Raw genomic sequence first — 16,902 nt, forward strand, 5'->3', positions numbered from 1 at the left:
GTTACGGTATAGTAATATTATAATGTTCCTATGGTTACAGTATAGTAGTATTATAATGTTTCTATGGTTACAGTATAGTAATATTATTATGTTTCTATGGTTACAGTATAGTAATATTATAATGTTCCTCTAACAGACAGTATAGTAATATTATAATGTTTCTATGGTTACGGTATAGTAATATTATAATGTTCCTATGGTTACAGTATAGTAGTATTATAATGTTTCTATGGTTACAGTATAGTAATATTATAATGTTTCTATGGTTACGGTATAGTAATATTATAATGTTTCTATGGTTACGGTATAGTAATATTATAATGTTCCTATGGTTACAGTATAGTAGTATTATAATGTTTCTATGGTTACAGTATAGTAATATTATAATGTTCCTATGGTTACAGTTTTTAATATTATAATGTTTCTATGGTTACAGTATAGTAATATTATAATGTTCCTCTAACAGACAGTATAGTAATATTATAATGTTTCTATGGTTACAGTATAGTAATATTATAATGTTCCTCTAACAGACAGTATAGTAATATTATAATGTTTCTATGGTTACAGTATAGTAATATTATAATGTTTCTATGGTTACGGTATAGTAATATTATAATGTTTCTATGGTTACAGTATAGTAATATTATAATGTTCCTCTAACAGACAGTATAGTAATATTATAATGTTTCTATGGTTACAGTATAGTAATATTATAATGTTCCTCTAACAGACAGTATAGTAATATTATAATGTTTCTATGGTTACAGTATAGTAATATTATAATGTTTCTATGGTTACAGTATAGTAGTATTATAATGTTTCTATGGTTACAGTATAGTAATATTATAATGTTTCTCTGGTTACAGTATAGTAATATTATTATGTTTCTATGGTTACAGTATAGTAATATTATAATGTTCCTCTAACAGACAGTATAGTAATATTATAATGTTTCTATGGTTACAGTATAGTAATATTATAATGTTTCTATGGTTACAGTATAGTAGTATTATAATGTTTCTATGGTTACAGTATAGTAGTATTATAATGTTTCTATGGTTACGGTATAGTAATATTATAATGTTTCCATGGTTACGGTATAGTAATATTATAATGTTTCCATGGTTACGGTATAGTAATATTATAATGTTCCTATGGTTACAGTATAGTAGTATTATAATGTTTCTATGGTTACGGTATAGTAATATTATAATGTTTCTATGGTTACGGTATAGTAATATTATAATGTTCCTATGGTTACAGTATAGTAATATTATAATGTTTCTATGGTTACAGTATAGTAATATTATGTTTCTATGGTTACGGTATAGTAATATTATAATGTTTCTATGGTTACAGTATAGTAATATTATAATGTTTCTATGGTTACGGTATAGTAATATTATAATGTTTCTATGGTTACAGTATAGTAATATTATAATGTTTCTCTGGTTACAGTATAGTAATATTATTATGTTTCTATGGTTACAGTATAGTAATATTATGTTTCTATGGTTACGGTATAGTAATATTATAATGTTTCCATGGTTATATTATAATGTTTCCCTGGTTACAGTATAGTAATATTATAATGTTTCCATGGTTACAGTATAGTAATATTATAATGTTACTCTGGTTACGGTATAGTAATATTATAATGTTTCTATGGTTACGGTATAGTAATATTATAATGTTTCTATGGTTACTGTATAGTAATATTATAATGTTTCTATGGTTACAGTATAGTAATATTATAATGTTTCTATGGTTACAGTATAGTAATATTATAATGTTTCTATGGTTACAGTATAGTAATATTATAATGTTTCCATGGTTACGGTATAGTAATATTATAATGTTTCCATGGTTACGGTATAGTAATATTATAATGTTTCCATGGTTACGGTATGGTAATATTATAATGTTTCCCTGGTTACGGTATAGTAATATTATAATGTTTCCATGGTTACGGTATAGTAATATTATAATGTTTCTATGGTTACGGTATAGTAATATTATAATGTTCCTCTGGTTACGGTATAGTAATATTATAATGTTTCTATGGTTACGGTATAGTAATATTATAATGTTTCTATGGTTACGGTATAGTAATATTATAATGTTTCTATGGTTACAGTATAGTAATATTATAATGTTTCTATGGTTACTGTATAGTAATATTATAATGTTTCTATGGTTACTGTATAGTAATATTATTATGTTCCTATGGTTACAGTATAGTAATATTATAATGTTTCTATGGTTACGGTATAGTAATATTATAATGTTTCCATGGTTACAGACAGAAGCTGGTGTTCTATGCCACCAAAGCCAGGTCTCTGTTTACAGAGGAGTGTGCCATGAAGTATCGCCTCTTCATCTCTAAGAGCGAGGAGTGGATGAGGTAAGTTTCCTGTTAATGAAGGAATGTATCTGATGCGGTCAGTGTGTTCTGTAGATGAAGGTATCAGATGAGGTCAGTGTGTCCTGTTAAGGAAGGAAGGAAGGAAGGAAGGAAGGAAGGAAGGAAGGAAGGAAGGATGGAAGGAAGGAAGGAAGGAAGGTATCAGATGAGGTCAGTGTGTTCTGTGAAGGAAGGAAGGAAGGAAGGAAGGAAGGAAGGAAGGAAGGAAGGAAGGAAGGAAGGAAGGAAGGTAGGTATCAGATGAGGTCAGTGTGTCCTGTAAATGAAGGTGTGTGTTCTGTATCAATAGTATCAATAGTTGTGTTTATCTCCCCTGTACAGGAAGGTGTGTGTGTGTGTGTGTGTGTGTGTGTGTGTGTGTGTGTGTGTGTGTGTGTGTGTGTGTGTGTGTGTGTGTGTGTGTGTGTGTGTGTGTGTGTGTGTGTGTGTTCTGTATCAATAGTTGTGTTTATCTCCCCTGTACAGGAAGGTGCATCACGTGAGGAAACAGCTGATTAGTCTAACCAGCCAATTCAACAGCGTGGAGAAAGAGGTTTCCATGGTGATGGAGAGAGTTATTAAGGTCAGAACTCACACACACACACACACACACACACACACACACACACACACACACACCTTACTAAACACTGATAACAGGGACCCTGACCCAGCTCAGTATCTAGGAGTGGGATAACAGGGACCCTGACCCAGCTCAGTATCTAGGAGTGGGATAACAGGGACCCTGACCCAGCTCAGTATCTAGGAGTGGGATAACAGGGACCCTGACCCAGCTCAGTATCTAGGAGTGGGATAACACAGGGACCCTGACCCAGCTCAGTATCTAGGAGTGGGATAACAGGGACCCTGACCCAGCTCAGTATCTAGGAGTGGGATAACAGGGACCCTGACCCAGCTCAGTATCTAGGAGTGGGATAACAGGGACCCTGACCCAGCTCAGTATCTAGGAGTGGGATAACAGGGACCCTGACCCAGCTCAGTATCTAGGAGTGGGATAACAGGGACCCTGACCCAGCTCAGTATCTAGGAGTGGGATAACAGGGACCCTGACCCAGCTCAGTATCTAGGAGTGGGATAACAGGGACCCTGACCCAGCTCAGTATCTAGGAGTGGGATAACAGGGACCCTGACCCAGCTCAGTATCTAGGAGTGGGATAACAGGGACCCTGACCCAGCTCAGTATCTAGGAGTGGGATAACAGGGACCCTGACCCAGCTCAGTATCTAGGAGTGGGATAACAGGGACCCTGACCCAGCTCAGTATCTAGGAGTGGGATAACAGGGACCCTGACCCAGCTCAGTATCTAGGAGTGGGATAACAGGGACCCTGACCCAGCTCAGTATCTAGGAGTGGGATAACAGGGACCCTGACCCAGCTCAGTATCTAGGAGTGGGATAACAGGGACCCTGACCCAGCTCAGTATCTAGGAGTGGGATAACAGGGACCCTGACCCAGCTCAGTATCTAGGAGTGGGATAACAGGGACCCTGACCCAGCTCAGTATCTAGGAGTGGGATAACAGGGACCCTGACCCAGCTCAGTATCTAGGAGTGGGATAACAGGGACCCTGACCCAGCTCAGTATCTAGGAGTGGGATAACAGGGACCCTGACCCAGCTCAGTATCTAGGAGTGGGATAACAGGGACCCTGACCCAGCTCAGTATCTAGGAGTGGGATAACAGGGACCCTGACCCAGCTCAGTATCTAGGAGTGGGATAACAGGGACCCTGACCCAGCTCAGTATCTAGGAGTGGGATAACAGGGACCCTGACCCAGCTCAGTATCTAGGAGTGGGATAACAGGGACCCTGACCCAGCTCAGTATCTAGGAGTGGGATAACAGGGACCCTGACCCAGCTCAGTATCTAGGAGTGGGATAACAGGGACCCTGACCCAGCTCAGTATCTAGGAGTGGGATAACAGGGACCCTGACCCAGCTCAGTATCTAGGAGTGGGATAACAGGGACCCTGACCCAGCTCAGTATCTAGGAGTGGGATAACAGGGACCCTGACCCAGCTCAGTATCTAGGAGTGGGATAACAGGGACCCTGACCCAGCTCAGTATCTAGGAGTGGGATAACAGGGACCCTGACCCAGCTCAGTATCTAGGAGTGGGATAACAGGGACCCTGACCCAGCTCAGTATCTAGGAGTGGGATAACAGGGACCCTGACCCAGCTCAGTATCTAGGAGTGGGATAACAGGGACCCTGACCCAGCTCAGTATCTAGGAGTGGGATAACAGGGACCCTGACCCAGCTCAGTATCTAGGAGTGGGATAACAGGGACCCTGACCCAGCTCAGTATCTAGGAGTGGGATAACAGGGACCCTGACCCAGCTCAGTATCTAGGAGTGGGATAACAGGGACCCTGACCCAGCTCAGTATCTAGGAGTGGGATAACAGGGACCCTGACCCAGCTCAGTATCTAGGAGTGGGATAACAGGGACCCTGACCCAGCTCAGTATCTAGGAGTGGGATAACAGGGACCCTGACCCAGCTCAGTATCTAGGAGTGGGATAACAGGGACCCTGACCCAGCTCAGTATCTAGGAGTGGGATAACAGGGACCCTGACCCAGCTCAGTATCTAGGAGTGGGATAACAGGGACCCTGACCCAGCTCAGTATCTAGGAGTGGGATAACAGGGACCCTGACCCAGCTCAGTATCTAGGAGTGGGATAACAGGGACCCTGACCCAGCTCAGTATCTAGGAGTGGGATAACAGGGACCCTGACCCAGCTCAGTATCTAGGAGTGGGATAACAGGGACCCTGACCCAGCTCAGTATCTAGGAGTGGGATAACAGGGACCCTGACCCAGCTCAGTATCTAGGAGTGGGATAACAGGGACCCTGACCCAGCTCAGTATCTAGGAGTGGGATAACAGGGACCCTGACCCAGCTCAGTATCTAGGAGTGGGATAACAGGGACCCTGACCCAGCTCAGTATCTAGGAGTGGGATAACAGGGACCCTGACCCAGCTCAGTATCTAGGAGTGGGATAACAGGGACCCTGACCCAGCTCAGTATCTAGGAGTGGGATAACAGGGACCCTGACCCAGCTCAGTATCTAGGAGTGGGATAACAGGGACCCTGACCCAGCTCAGTATCTAGGAGTGGGATAACAGGGACCCTGACCCAGCTCAGTATCTAGGAGTGGGATAACAGGGACCCTGACCCAGCTCAGTATCTAGGAGTGGGATAACAGGGACCCTGACCCAGCTCAGTATCTAGGAGTGGGATAACAGGGACCCTGACCCAGCTCAGTATCTAGGAGTGGGATAACAGGGACCCTGACCCAGCTCAGTATCTAGGAGTGGGATAACAGGGACCCTGACCCAGCTCAGTATCTAGGAGTGGGATAACAGGGACCCTGACCCAGCTCAGTATCTAGGAGTGGGATAACAGGGACCCTGACCCAGCTCAGTATCTAGGAGTGGGATAACAGGGACCCTGACCCAGCTCAGTATCTAGGAGTGGGATAACAGGGACCCTGACCCAGCTCAGTATCTAGGAGTGGGATAACAGGGACCCTGACCCAGCTCAGTATCTAGGAGTGGGATAACAGGGACCCTGACCCAGCTCAGTATCTAGGAGTGGGATAACAGGGACCCTGACCCAGCTCAGTATCTAGGAGTGGGATAACAGGGACCCTGACCCAGCTCAGTATCTAGGAGTGGGATAACAGGGACCCTGACCCAGCTCAGTATCTAGGAGTGGGATAACAGGGACCCTGACCCAGCTCAGTATCTAGGAGTGGGATAACAGGGACCCTGACCCAGCTCAGTATCTAGGAGTGGGATAACAGGGACCCTGACCCAGCTCAGTATCTAGGAGTGGGATAACAGGGACCCTGACCCAGCTCAGTATCTAGGAGTGGGATAACAGGGACCCTGACCCAGCTCAGTATCTAGGAGTGGGATAACAGGGACCCTGACCCAGCTCAGTATCTAGGAGTGGGATAACAGGGACCCTGACCCAGCTCAGTATCTAGGAGTGGGATAACAGGGACCCTGACCCAGCTCAGTATCTAGGAGTGGGATAACAGGGACCCTGACCCAGCTCAGTATCTAGGAGTGGGATAACAGGGACCCTGACCCAGCTCAGTATCTAGGAGTGGGATAACAGGGACCCTGACCCAGCTCAGTATCTAGGAGTGGGATAACAGGGACCCTGACCCAGCTCAGTATCTAGGAGTGGGATAACAGGGACCCTGACCCAGCTCAGTATCTAGGAGTGGGATAACAGGGACCCTGACCCAGCTCAGTATCTAGGAGTGGGATAACAGGGACCCTGACCCAGCTCAGTATCTAGGAGTGGGATAACAGGGACCCTGACCCAGCTCAGTATCTAGGAGTGGGATAACAGGGACCCTGACCCAGCTCAGTATCTAGGAGTGGGATAACAGGGACCCTGACCCAGCTCAGTATCTAGGAGTGGGATAACAGGGACCCTGACCCAGCTCAGTATCTAGGAGTGGGATAACAGGGACCCTGACCCAGCTCAGTATCTAGGAGTGGGATAACAGGGACCCTGACCCAGCTCAGTATCTAGGAGTGGGATAACAGGGACCCTGACCCAGCTCAGTATCTAGGAGTGGGATAACAGGGACCCTGACCCAGCTCAGTATCTAGGAGTGGGATAACAGGGACCCTGACCCAGCTCAGTATCTAGGAGTGGGATAACAGGGACCCTGACCCAGCTCAGTATCTAGGAGTGGGATAACAGGGACCCTGACCCAGCTCAGTATCTAGGAGTGGGATAACAGGGACCCTGACCCAGCTCAGTATCTAGGAGTGGGATAACAGGGACCCTGACCCAGCTCAGTATCTAGGAGTGGGATAACAGGGACCCTGACCCAGCTCAGTATCTAGGAGTGGGATAACAGGGACCCTGACCCAGCTCAGTATCTAGGAGTGGGATAACAGGGACCCTGACCCAGCTCAGTATCTAGGAGTGGGATAACAGGGACCCTGACCCAGCTCAGTATCTAGGAGTGGGATAACAGGGACCCCTGACCCAGCTCAGTATCTAGGAGTGGGATAACAGGGACCCTGACCCAGCTCAGTATCTAGGAGTGGGATAACAGGGACCCTGACCCAGCTCAGTATCTAGGAGTGGGATAACAGGGACCCTGACCCAGCTCAGTATCTAGGAGTGGGATAACAGGGACCCTGACCCAGCTCAGTATCTAGGAGTGGGATAACAGGGACCCTGACCCAGCTCAGTATCTAGGAGTGGGATAACAGGGACCCTGACCCAGCTCAGTATCTAGGAGTGGGATAACAGGGACCCTGACCCAGCTCAGTATCTAGGAGTGGGATAACAGGGACCCTGACCCAGCTCAGTATCTAGGAGTGGGATAACAGGGACCCTGACCCAGCTCAGTATCTAGGAGTGGGATAACAGGGACCCTGACCCAGCTCAGTATCTAGGAGTGGGATAACAGGGACCCTGACCCAGCTCAGTATCTAGGAGTGGGATAACAGGGACCCTGACCCAGCTCAGTATCTAGGAGTGGGATAACAGGGACCCTGACCCAGCTCAGTATCTAGGAGTGGGATAACAGGGACCCTGACCCAGCTCAGTATCTAGGAGTGGGATAACAGGGACCCTGACCCAGCTCAGTATCTAGGAGTGGGATAACAGGGACCCCTGACCCAGCTCAGTATCTAGGAGTGGGATAACAGGGACCCTGACCCAGCTCAGTATCTAGGAGTGGGATAACAGGGACCCTGACCCAGCTCAGTATCTAGGAGTGGGATAACAGGGACCCTGACCCAGCTCAGTATCTAGGAGTGGGATAACAGGGACCCTGACCCAGCTCAGTATCTAGGAGTGGGATAACAGGGACCCTGACCCAGCTCAGTATCTAGGAGTGGGATAACAGGGACCCTGACCCAGCTCAGTATCTAGGAGTGGGATAACAGGGACCCTGACCCAGCTCAGTATCTAGGAGTGGGATAAACAGGGACCCTGACCCAGCTCAGTATCTAGGAGTGGGATAACAGGGACCCTGACCCAGCTCAGTATCTAGGAGTGGGATAACAGGGACCCTGACCCAGCTCAGTATCTAGGAGTGGGATAACAGGGACCCTGACCCAGCTCAGTATCTAGGAGTGGGATAACAGGGACCCTGACCCAGCTCAGTATCTAGGAGTGGGATAACAGGGACCCTGACCCAGCTCAGTATCTAGGAGTGGGATAACAGGGACCCTGACCCAGCTCAGTATCTAGGAGTGGGATAACAGGGACCCTGACCCAGCTCAGTATCTAGGAGTGGGATAACAGGGACCCTGACCCAGCTCAGTATCTAGGAGTGGGATAACAGGGACCCTGACCCAGCTCAGTATCTAGGAGTGGGATAACAGGGACCCTGACCCAGCTCAGTATCTAGGAGTGGGATAACAGGGACCCTGACCCAGCTCAGTATCTAGGAGTGGGATAACAGGGACCCTGACCCAGCTCAGTATCTAGGAGTGGGATAACAGGGACCCTGACCCAGCTCAGTATCTAGGAGTGGGATAACAGGGACCCTGACCCAGCTCAGTATCTAGGAGTGGGATAACAGGGACCCTGACCCAGCTCAGTATCTAGGAGTGGGATAACAGGGACCCTGACCCAGCTCAGTATCTAGGAGTGGGATAACAGGGACCCTGACCCAGCTCAGTATCTAGGAGTGGGATAACAGGGACCCTGACCCAGCTCAGTATCTAGGAGTGGGATAACAGGGACCCTGACCCAGCTCAGTATCTAGGAGTGGGATAACAGGGACCCTGACCCAGCTCAGTATCTAGGAGTGGGATAACAGGGACCCTGACCCAGCTCAGTATCTAGGAGTGGGATAACAGGGACCCTGACCCAGCTCAGTATCTAGGAGTGGGATAACAGGGACCCTGACCCAGCTCAGTATCTAGGAGTGGGATAACAGGGACCCTGACCCAGCTCAGTATCTAGGAGTGGGATAACAGGGACCCTGACCCAGCTCAGTATCTAGGAGTGGGATAACAGGGACCCTGACCCAGCTCAGTATCTAGGAGTGGGATAACAGGGACCCTGACCCAGCTCAGTATCTAGGAGTGGGATAACAGGGACCCTGACCCAGCTCAGTATCTAGGAGTGGGATAACAGGGACCCTGACCCAGCTCAGTATCTAGGAGTGGGATAACAGGGACCCTGACCCAGCTCAGTATCTAGGAGTGGGATAACAGGGACCCTGACCCAGCTCAGTATCTAGGAGTGGGATAACAGGGACCCTGACCCAGCTCAGTATCTAGGAGTGGGATAACAGGGACCCTGACCCAGCTCAGTATCTAGGAGTGGGATAACAGGGACCCTGACCCAGCTCAGTATCTAGGAGTGGGATAACAGGGACCCTGACCCAGCTCAGTATCTAGGAGTGGGATAACAGGGACCCTGACCCAGCTCAGTATCTAGGAGTGGGATAACAGGGACCCTGACCCAGCTCAGTATCTAGGAGTGGGATAACAGGGACCCTGACCCAGCTCAGTATCTAGGAGTGGGATAACAGGGACCCTGACCCAGCTCAGTATCTAGGAGTGGGATAACAGGGACCCTGACCCAGCTCAGTATCTAGGAGTGGGATAACAGGGACCCTGACCCAGCTCAGTATCTAGGAGTGGGATAACAGGGACCCTGACCCAGCTCAGTATCTAGGAGTGGGATAACAGGGACCCTGACCCAGCTCAGTATCTAGGAGTGGGATAACAGGGACCCTGACCCAGCTCAGTATCTAGGAGTGGGATAACAGGGACCCTGACCCAGCTCAGTATCTAGGAGTGGGATAACAGGGACCCTGACCCAGCTCAGTATCTAGGAGTGGGATAACAGGGACCCTGACCCAGCTCAGTATCTAGGAGTGGGATAACAGGGACCCTGACCCAGCTCAGTATCTAGGAGTGGGATAACAGGGACCCTGACCCAGCTCAGTATCTAGGAGTGGGATAACAGGGACCCTGACCCAGCTCAGTATCTAGGAGTGGGATAACAGGGACCCTGACCCAGCTCAGTATCTAGGAGTGGGATAACAGGGACCCTGACCCAGCTCAGTATCTAGGAGTGGGATAACAGGGACCCTGACCCAGCTCAGTATCTAGGAGTGGGATAACAGGGACCCTGACCCAGCTCAGTATCTAGGAGTGGGATAACAGGGACCCTGACCCAGCTCAGTATCTAGGAGTGGGATAACAGGGACCCTGACCCAGCTCAGTATCTAGGAGTGGGATAACAGGGACCCTGACCCAGCTCAGTATCTAGGAGTGGGATAACAGGGACCCTGACCCAGCTCAGTATCTAGGAGTGGGATAACAGGGACCCTGACCCAGCTCAGTATCTAGGAGTGGGATAACAGGGACCCTGACCCAGCTCAGTATCTAGGAGTGGGATAACAGGGACCCTGACCCAGCTCAGTATCTAGGAGTGGGATAACAGGGACCCTGACCCAGCTCAGTATCTAGGAGTGGGATAACAGGGACCCTGACCCAGCTCAGTATCTAGGAGTGGGATAACAGGGACCCTGACCCAGCTCAGTATCTAGGAGTGGGATAACAGGGACCCTGACCCAGCTCAGTATCTAGGAGTGGGATAACAGGGACCCTGACCCAGCTCAGTATCTAGGAGTGGGATAACAGGGACCCTGACCCAGCTCAGTATCTAGGAGTGGGATAACAGGGACCCTGACCCAGCTCAGTATCTAGGAGTGGGATAACAGGGACCCTGACCCAGCTCAGTATCTAGGAGTGGGATAACAGGGACCCTGACCCAGCTCAGTATCTAGGAGTGGGATAACAGGGACCCTGACCCAGCTCAGTATCTAGGAGTGGGATAACAGGGACCCTGACCCAGCTCAGTATCTAGGAGTGGGATAACAGGGACCCTGACCCAGCTCAGTATCTAGGAGTGGGATAACAGGGACCCTGACCCAGCTCAGTATCTAGGAGTGGGATAACAGGGACCCTGACCCAGCTCAGTATCTAGGAGTGGGATAACAGGGACCCTGACCCAGCTCAGTATCTAGGAGTGGGATAACAGGGACCCTGACCCAGCTCAGTATCTAGGAGTGGGATAACAGGGACCCTGACCCAGCTCAGTATCTAGGAGTGGGATAACAGGGACCCTGACCCAGCTCAGTATCTAGGAGTGGGATAACAGGGACCCTGACCCAGCTCAGTATCTAGGAGTGGGATAACAGGGACCCTGACCCAGCTCAGTATCTAGGAGTGGGATAACAGGGACCCTGACCCAGCTCAGTATCTAGGAGTGGGATAACAGGGACCCTGACCCAGCTCAGTATCTAGGAGTGGGATAACAGGGACCCTGACCCAGCTCAGTATCTAGGAGTGGGATAACAGGGACCCTGACCCAGCTCAGTATCTAGGAGTGGGATAACAGGGACCCTGACCCAGCTCAGTATCTAGGAGTGGGATAACAGGGACCCTGACCCAGCTCAGTATCTAGGAGTGGGATAACAGGGACCCTGACCCAGCTCAGTATCTAGGAGTGGGATAACAGGGACCCTGACCCAGCTCAGTATCTAGGAGTGGGATAACAGGGACCCTGACCCAGCTCAGTATCTAGGAGTGGGATAACAGGGACCCTGACCCAGCTCAGTATCTAGGAGTGGGATAACAGGGACCCTGACCCAGCTCAGTATCTAGGAGTGGGATAACAGGGACCCTGACCCAGCTCAGTATCTAGGAGTGGGATAACAGGGACCCTGACCCAGCTCAGTATCTAGGAGTGGGATAACAGGGACCCTGACCCAGCTCAGTATCTAGGAGTGGGATAACAGGGACCCTGACCCAGCTCAGTATCTAGGAGTGGGATAACAGGGACCCTGACCCAGCTCAGTATCTAGGAGTGGGATAACAGGGACCCTGACCCAGCTCAGTATCTAGGAGTGGGATAACAGGGACCCTGACCCAGCTCAGTATCTAGGAGTGGGATAACAGGGACCCTGACCCAGCTCAGTATCTAGGAGTGGGATAACAGGGACCCTGACCCAGCTCAGTATCTAGGAGTGGGATAACAGGGACCCTGACCCAGCTCAGTATCTAGGAGTGGGATAACAGGGACCCTGACCCAGCTCAGTATCTAGGAGTGGGATAACAGGGACCCTGACCCAGCTCAGTATCTAGGAGTGGGATAACAGGGACCCTGACCCAGCTCAGTATCTAGGAGTGGGATAACAGGGACCCTGACCCAGCTCAGTATCTAGGAGTGGGATAACAGGGACCCTGACCCAGCTCAGTATCTAGGAGTGGGATAACAGGGACCCTGACCCAGCTCAGTATCTAGGAGTGGGATAACAGGGACCCTGACCCAGCTCAGTATCTAGGAGTGGGATAACAGGGACCCTGACCCAGCTCAGTATCTAGGAGTGGGATAACAGGGACCCTGACCCAGCTCAGTATCTAGGAGTGGGATAACAGGGACCCTGACCCAGCTCAGTATCTAGGAGTGGGATAACAGGGACCCTGACCCAGCTCAGTATCTAGGAGTGGGATAACAGGGACCCTGACCCAGCTCAGTATCTAGGAGTGGGATAACAGGGACCCTGACCCAGCTCAGTATCTAGGAGTGGGATAACAGGGACCCTGACCCAGCTCAGTATCTAGGAGTGGGATAACAGGGACCCTGACCCAGCTCAGTATCTAGGAGTGGGATAACAGGGACCCTGACCCAGCTCAGTATCTAGGAGTGGGATAACAGGGACCCTGACCCAGCTCAGTATCTAGGAGTGGGATAACAGGGACCCTGACCCAGCTCAGTATCTAGGAGTGGGATAACAGGGACCCTGACCCAGCTCAGTATCTAGGAGTGGGATAACAGGGACCCTGACCCAGCTCAGTATCTAGGAGTGGGATAACAGGGACCCTGACCCAGCTCAGTATCTAGGAGTGGGATAACAGGGACCCTGACCCAGCTCAGTATCTAGGAGTGGGATAACAGGGACCCTGACCCAGCTCAGTATCTAGGAGTGGGATAACAGGGACCCTGACCCAGCTCAGTATCTAGGAGTGGGATAACAGGGACCCTGACCCAGCTCAGTATCTAGGAGTGGGATAACAGGGACCCTGACCCAGCTCAGTATCTAGGAGTGGGATAACAGGGACCCTGACCCAGCTCAGTATCTAGGAGTGGGATAACAGGGACCCTGACCCAGCTCAGTATCTAGGAGTGGGATAACAGGGACCCTGACCCAGCTCAGTATCTAGGAGTGGGATAACAGGGACCCTGACCCAGCTCAGTATCTAGGAGTGGGATAACAGGGACCCTGACCCAGCTCAGTATCTAGGAGTGGGATAACAGGGACCCTGACCCAGCTCAGTATCTAGGAGTGGGATAACAGGGACCCTGACCCAGCTCAGTATCTAGGAGTGGGATAACAGGGACCCTGACCCAGCTCAGTATCTAGGAGTGGGATAACAGGGACCCTGACCCAGCTCAGTATCTAGGAGTGGGATAACAGGGACCCTGACCCAGCTCAGTATCTAGGAGTGGGATAACAGGGACCCTGACCCAGCTCAGTATCTAGGAGTGGGATAACAGGGACCCTGACCCAGCTCAGTATCTAGGAGTGGGATAACAGGGACCCTGACCCAGCTCAGTATCTAGGAGTGGGATAACAGGGACCCTGACCCAGCTCAGTATCTAGGAGTGGGATAACAGGGACCCTGACCCAGCTCAGTATCTAGGAGTGGGATAACAGGGACCCTGACCCAGCTCAGTATCTAGGAGTGGGATAACAGGGACCCTGACCCAGCTCAGTATCTAGGAGTGGGATAACAGGGACCCTGACCCAGCTCAGTATCTAGGAGTGGGATAACAGGGACCCTGACCCAGCTCAGTATCTAGGAGTGGGATAACAGGGACCCTGACCCAGCTCAGTATCTAGGAGTGGGATAACAGGGACCCTGACCCAGCTCAGTATCTAGGAGTGGGATAACAGGGACCCCTGACCCAGCTCAGTATCTAGGAGTGGGATAACAGGGACCCTGACCCAGCTCAGTATCTAGGAGTGGGATAACAGGGACCCTGACCCAGCTCAGTATCTAGGAGTGGGATAACAGGGACCCTGACCCAGCTCAGTATCTAGGAGTGGGATAACAGGGACCCTGACCCAGCTCAGTATCTAGGAGTGGGATAACAGGGACCCTGACCCAGCTCAGTATCTAGGAGTGGGATAACAGGGACCCTGACCCAGCTCAGTATCTAGGAGTGGGATAACAGGGACCCTGACCCAGCTCAGTATCTAGGAGTGGGATAACAGGGACCCTGACCCAGCTCAGTATCTAGGAGTGGGATAACAGGGACCCTGACCCAGCTCAGTATCTAGGAGTGGGATAACAGGGACCCTGACCCAGCTCAGTATCTAGGAGTGGGATAACAGGGACCCTGACCCAGCTCAGTATCTAGGAGTGGGATAACAGGGACCCTGACCCAGCTCAGTATCTAGGAGTGGGATAACAGGGACCCTGACCCAGCTCAGTATCTAGGAGTGGGATAACAGGGACCCTGACCCAGCTCAGTATCTAGGAGTGGGATAACAGGGACCCTGACCCAGCTCAGTATCTAGGAGTGGGATAACAGGGACCCTGACCCAGCTCAGTATCTAGGAGTGGGATAACAGGGACCCTGACCCAGCTCAGTATCTAGGAGTGGGATAACAGGGACCCTGACCCAGCTCAGTATCTAGGAGTGGGATAACAGGGACCCTGACCCAGCTCAGTATCTAGGAGTGGGATAACAGGGACCCTGACCCAGCTCAGTATCTAGGAGTGGGATAACAGGGACCCTGACCCAGCTCAGTATCTAGGAGTGGGATAACAGGGACCCTGACCCAGCTCAGTATCTAGGAGTGGGATAACAGGGACCCTGACCCAGCTCAGTATCTAGGAGTGGGATAACAGGGACCCTGACCCAGCTCAGTATCTAGGAGTGGGATAACAGGGACCCTGACCCAGCTCAGTATCTAGGAGTGGGATAACAGGGACCCTGACCCAGCTCAGTATCTAGGAGTGGGATAACAGGGACCCTGACCCAGCTCAGTATCTAGGAGTGGGATAACAGGGACCCTGACCCAGCTCAGTATCTAGGAGTGGGATAACAGGGACCCTGACCCAGCTCAGTATCTAGGAGTGGGATAACAGGGACCCTGACCCAGCTCAGTATCTAGGAGTGGGATAACAGGGACCCTGACCCAGCTCAGTATCTAGGAGTGGGATAACAGGGACCCTGACCCAGCTCAGTATCTAGGAGTGGGATAACAGGGACCCTGACCCAGCTCAGTATCTAGGAGTGGGATAACAGGGACCCTGACCCAGCTCAGTATCTAGGAGTGGGATAACAGGGACCCTGACCCAGCTCAGTATCTAGGAGTGGGATAACAGGGACCCTGACCCAGCTCAGTATCTAGGAGTGGGATAACAGGGACCCTGACCCAGCTCAGTATCTAGGAGTGGGATAACAGGGACCCTGACCCAGCTCAGTATCTAGGGGTGGGATAACAGGGACCCTGACCCAGCTCAGTATCTAGGAGTGGGATAACAGGGACCCTGACCCAGCTCAGTATCTAGGAGTGGGATAACAGGGACCCTGACCCAGCTCAGTATCTAGGAGTGGGATAACAGGGACCCTGACCCAGCTCAGTATCTAGGAGTGGGATAACAGGGACCCTGACCCAGCTCAGTATCTAGGAGTGGGATAACAGGGACCCTGACCCAGCTCAGTATCTAGGAGTGGGATAACAGGGACCCTGACCCAGCTCAGTATCTAGGAGTGGGATAACAGGGACCCTGACCCAGCTCAGTATCTAGGAGTGGGATAACAGGGACCCTGACCCAGCTCAGTATCTAGGAGTGGGATAACAGGGACCCTGACCCAGCTCAGTATCTAGGAGTGGGATAACAGGGACCCTGACCCAGCTCAGTATCTAGGAGTGGGATAACAGGGACCCTGACCCAGCTCAGTATCTAGGAGTGGGATAACAGGGACCCTGACCCAGCTCAGTATCTAGGAGTGGGATAACAGGGACCCTGACCCAGCTCAGTATCTAGGAGTGGGATAACAGGGACCCTGACCCAGCTCAGTATCTAGGAGTGGGATAACAGGGACCCTGACCCAGCTCAGTATCTAGGAGTGGGATAACAGGGACCCTGACCCAGCTCAGTATCTAGGAGTGGGATAACAGGGACCCTGACCCAGCTCAGTATCTAGGAGTGGGATAACAGGGACCCTGACCCAGCTCAGTATCTAGGAGTGGGATAACAGGGACCCTGACCCAGCTCAGTATCTAGGAGTGGGATAACAGGGACCCTGACCCAGCTCAGTATCTAGGAGTGGGATAACAGGGACCCTGACCCAGCTCAGTATCTAGGAGTGGGATAACAGGGACCCTGACCCAGCTCAGTATCTAGGAGTGGGATAACAGGGACCCTGACCCAGCTCAGTATCTAGGAG

At 50.4% G+C, this 16,902-nt stretch overlaps 1 protein-coding gene across 3 annotated transcripts in view; it reads left to right on the forward strand.

The window, feature by feature from the left end:
- Positions 1–16,902, forward strand: part of tbk1 (TANK-binding kinase 1) — a 65,253-nt gene that overhangs the window by 37,657 nt on the left and 10,694 nt on the right. For all 3 annotated transcript variants that reach the window (XM_045713397.1, NM_001256722.1, XM_045713398.1), the window contains 2 exon segments: positions 2,306–2,407; positions 2,894–2,990. In XM_045713397.1, the coding sequence (XP_045569353.1) occupies positions 2,306–2,407; positions 2,894–2,990 (199 nt within the window).

This window comes from Salmo salar, unplaced genomic scaffold (genome assembly GCF_905237065.1).
Source record: "Salmo salar unplaced genomic scaffold, Ssal_v3.1, whole genome shotgun sequence".
Lineage (NCBI taxonomy): Eukaryota > Metazoa > Chordata > Actinopteri > Salmoniformes > Salmonidae > Salmo > Salmo salar.